This window comes from Plasmodium gaboni, assembly GCF_001602025.1.
Source record: "Plasmodium gaboni strain SY75 chromosome Unknown, whole genome shotgun sequence".
Classification (NCBI taxonomy): domain Eukaryota; phylum Apicomplexa; class Aconoidasida; order Haemosporida; family Plasmodiidae; genus Plasmodium; species Plasmodium gaboni.
This window is the reverse complement of record NW_017385190.1, coordinates 1-1,498: the sequence shown is the minus strand read 5'-3', so window position 1 is coordinate 1,498 and position 1,498 is coordinate 1. Positions and strand designations below refer to the sequence as shown.

Genomic DNA, 1,498 nt, shown 5'->3' with positions numbered 1-1,498 from the left:
AAAAAAAAAAAAAAAAAAAAAAAAAAAAAGATGAAAACACCAAATGGGTATTAAAAATTTGTAGATATGTTATATGTACATAATATTGTATATATAAAAATATGTATATTTTTTATTTTTTTATTTTTATTTTTTTTTTTCATTTTACATATTCTTCAGAGTAATAATCGGCACTCATTTTTTTCACAATATCTTTATACTTCTTTAAATCAAAGTTATATGTATTTATCTATAAAATGAATATTATAAAAATAGAAACTATTTTTAAAGCTTAATACAAAAGAGATATAATAAAAATTAAATATATATATATATATATATATGTATATATGTAGTGCATATTTTTTTCTTCAATTCGCACAAAAACAAAAGAAAAAAAAAAAAAATTCCATATATATAATATATAATATACTTGATTAATAATTTTATTAGATCCTTTTGGTAAGCTATTTATTTCAATATTTATTTGCTTAATCTAATCAAATAAAATGTAATAAAAAAAAAAAAAAAAAAAAAAAAAATTAGATTAGTGTGTATATTTAAATATTCTATATATAGCATATATAAAAATATATGTAGAATTAATAGTTTGTTGTTTTTATATAATCATATGTATGAAAAAATATATACATGTAATATATATATTTACATATTAATTATTTATTTATTTTATACGCATTTTTCAGCTTCGAAAATGTATTCTCTTATTTTATTATAATCTTCTTTATCTAAAAATATATTTATCGAATAAAAAAAATTTTTAATTTAGCAAAGTATAATAATATTATTATATAATAAATATATATATGGAATTATATATATAATAATATATTTTATATACATTTATTTTTTATTTTTTTTTATTTATTTTCAAACTTGTTATATTATATATAGAATGTTTTATTTTATGTAAATATCTGTTTAAATCTTCAACATAGTCATCAAAATATTCTGAGTAAGTAATCATTTTTTTTTTTTTTTTTTTTTTAAGTTCTCAAAAATATTATATATGGATGTAATATATATATTATATATTACATATATGTTATATATATATAATATATTATGATATATATATATATATATATATATAATTCTAAGAGATTTAAAAAAAAAACAAAAAACAAAACAGAATTAAAACAGAAAAAAGCTATATATTATATATATATGTATATAATATTATATATATAATATATTATATATATTTATAATATTTATAAATTAACGAAAAAAAAAAAAAAAAGAAAAACTGGTTCTCTTTTTCTTTTTTTATAAATAATGGATTTTTATTAATATATATATATATATTTATTTTATATTATATATATATACATATATATTTTTTTTTTTTTTTTATTTATAAATTCTATGAATAATATATAAAATAAAAATGTTCTTTTCCTTTTTTCTTTATAAGATTTTATTTAAAATTTTTTTTTTCACATGTACTTATTTTAAATATAAAAATTATAGTGTTGTTCTTTTATATATATATATA

The 1,498-nt window shown here is 12.1% G+C and overlaps 1 protein-coding gene across 1 annotated transcript; it reads right to left on the bottom strand.

Annotated features, from left to right (window-relative positions):
- Positions 1-148: 148 nt before the first annotated feature.
- On the bottom strand, positions 149-967 carry PGSY75_0002200A (putative vesicle transport v-SNARE protein; the record flags this gene model as incomplete). Its single annotated transcript, XM_018783150.1, has 4 exons — positions 149-229; positions 413-475; positions 676-728; positions 877-967. Coding segments are annotated over 4 exons (288 nt in total), but the record flags the coding sequence as incomplete, so codon positions are not given.
- Between the last annotated feature and the right edge of the window lie 531 nt (positions 968-1,498).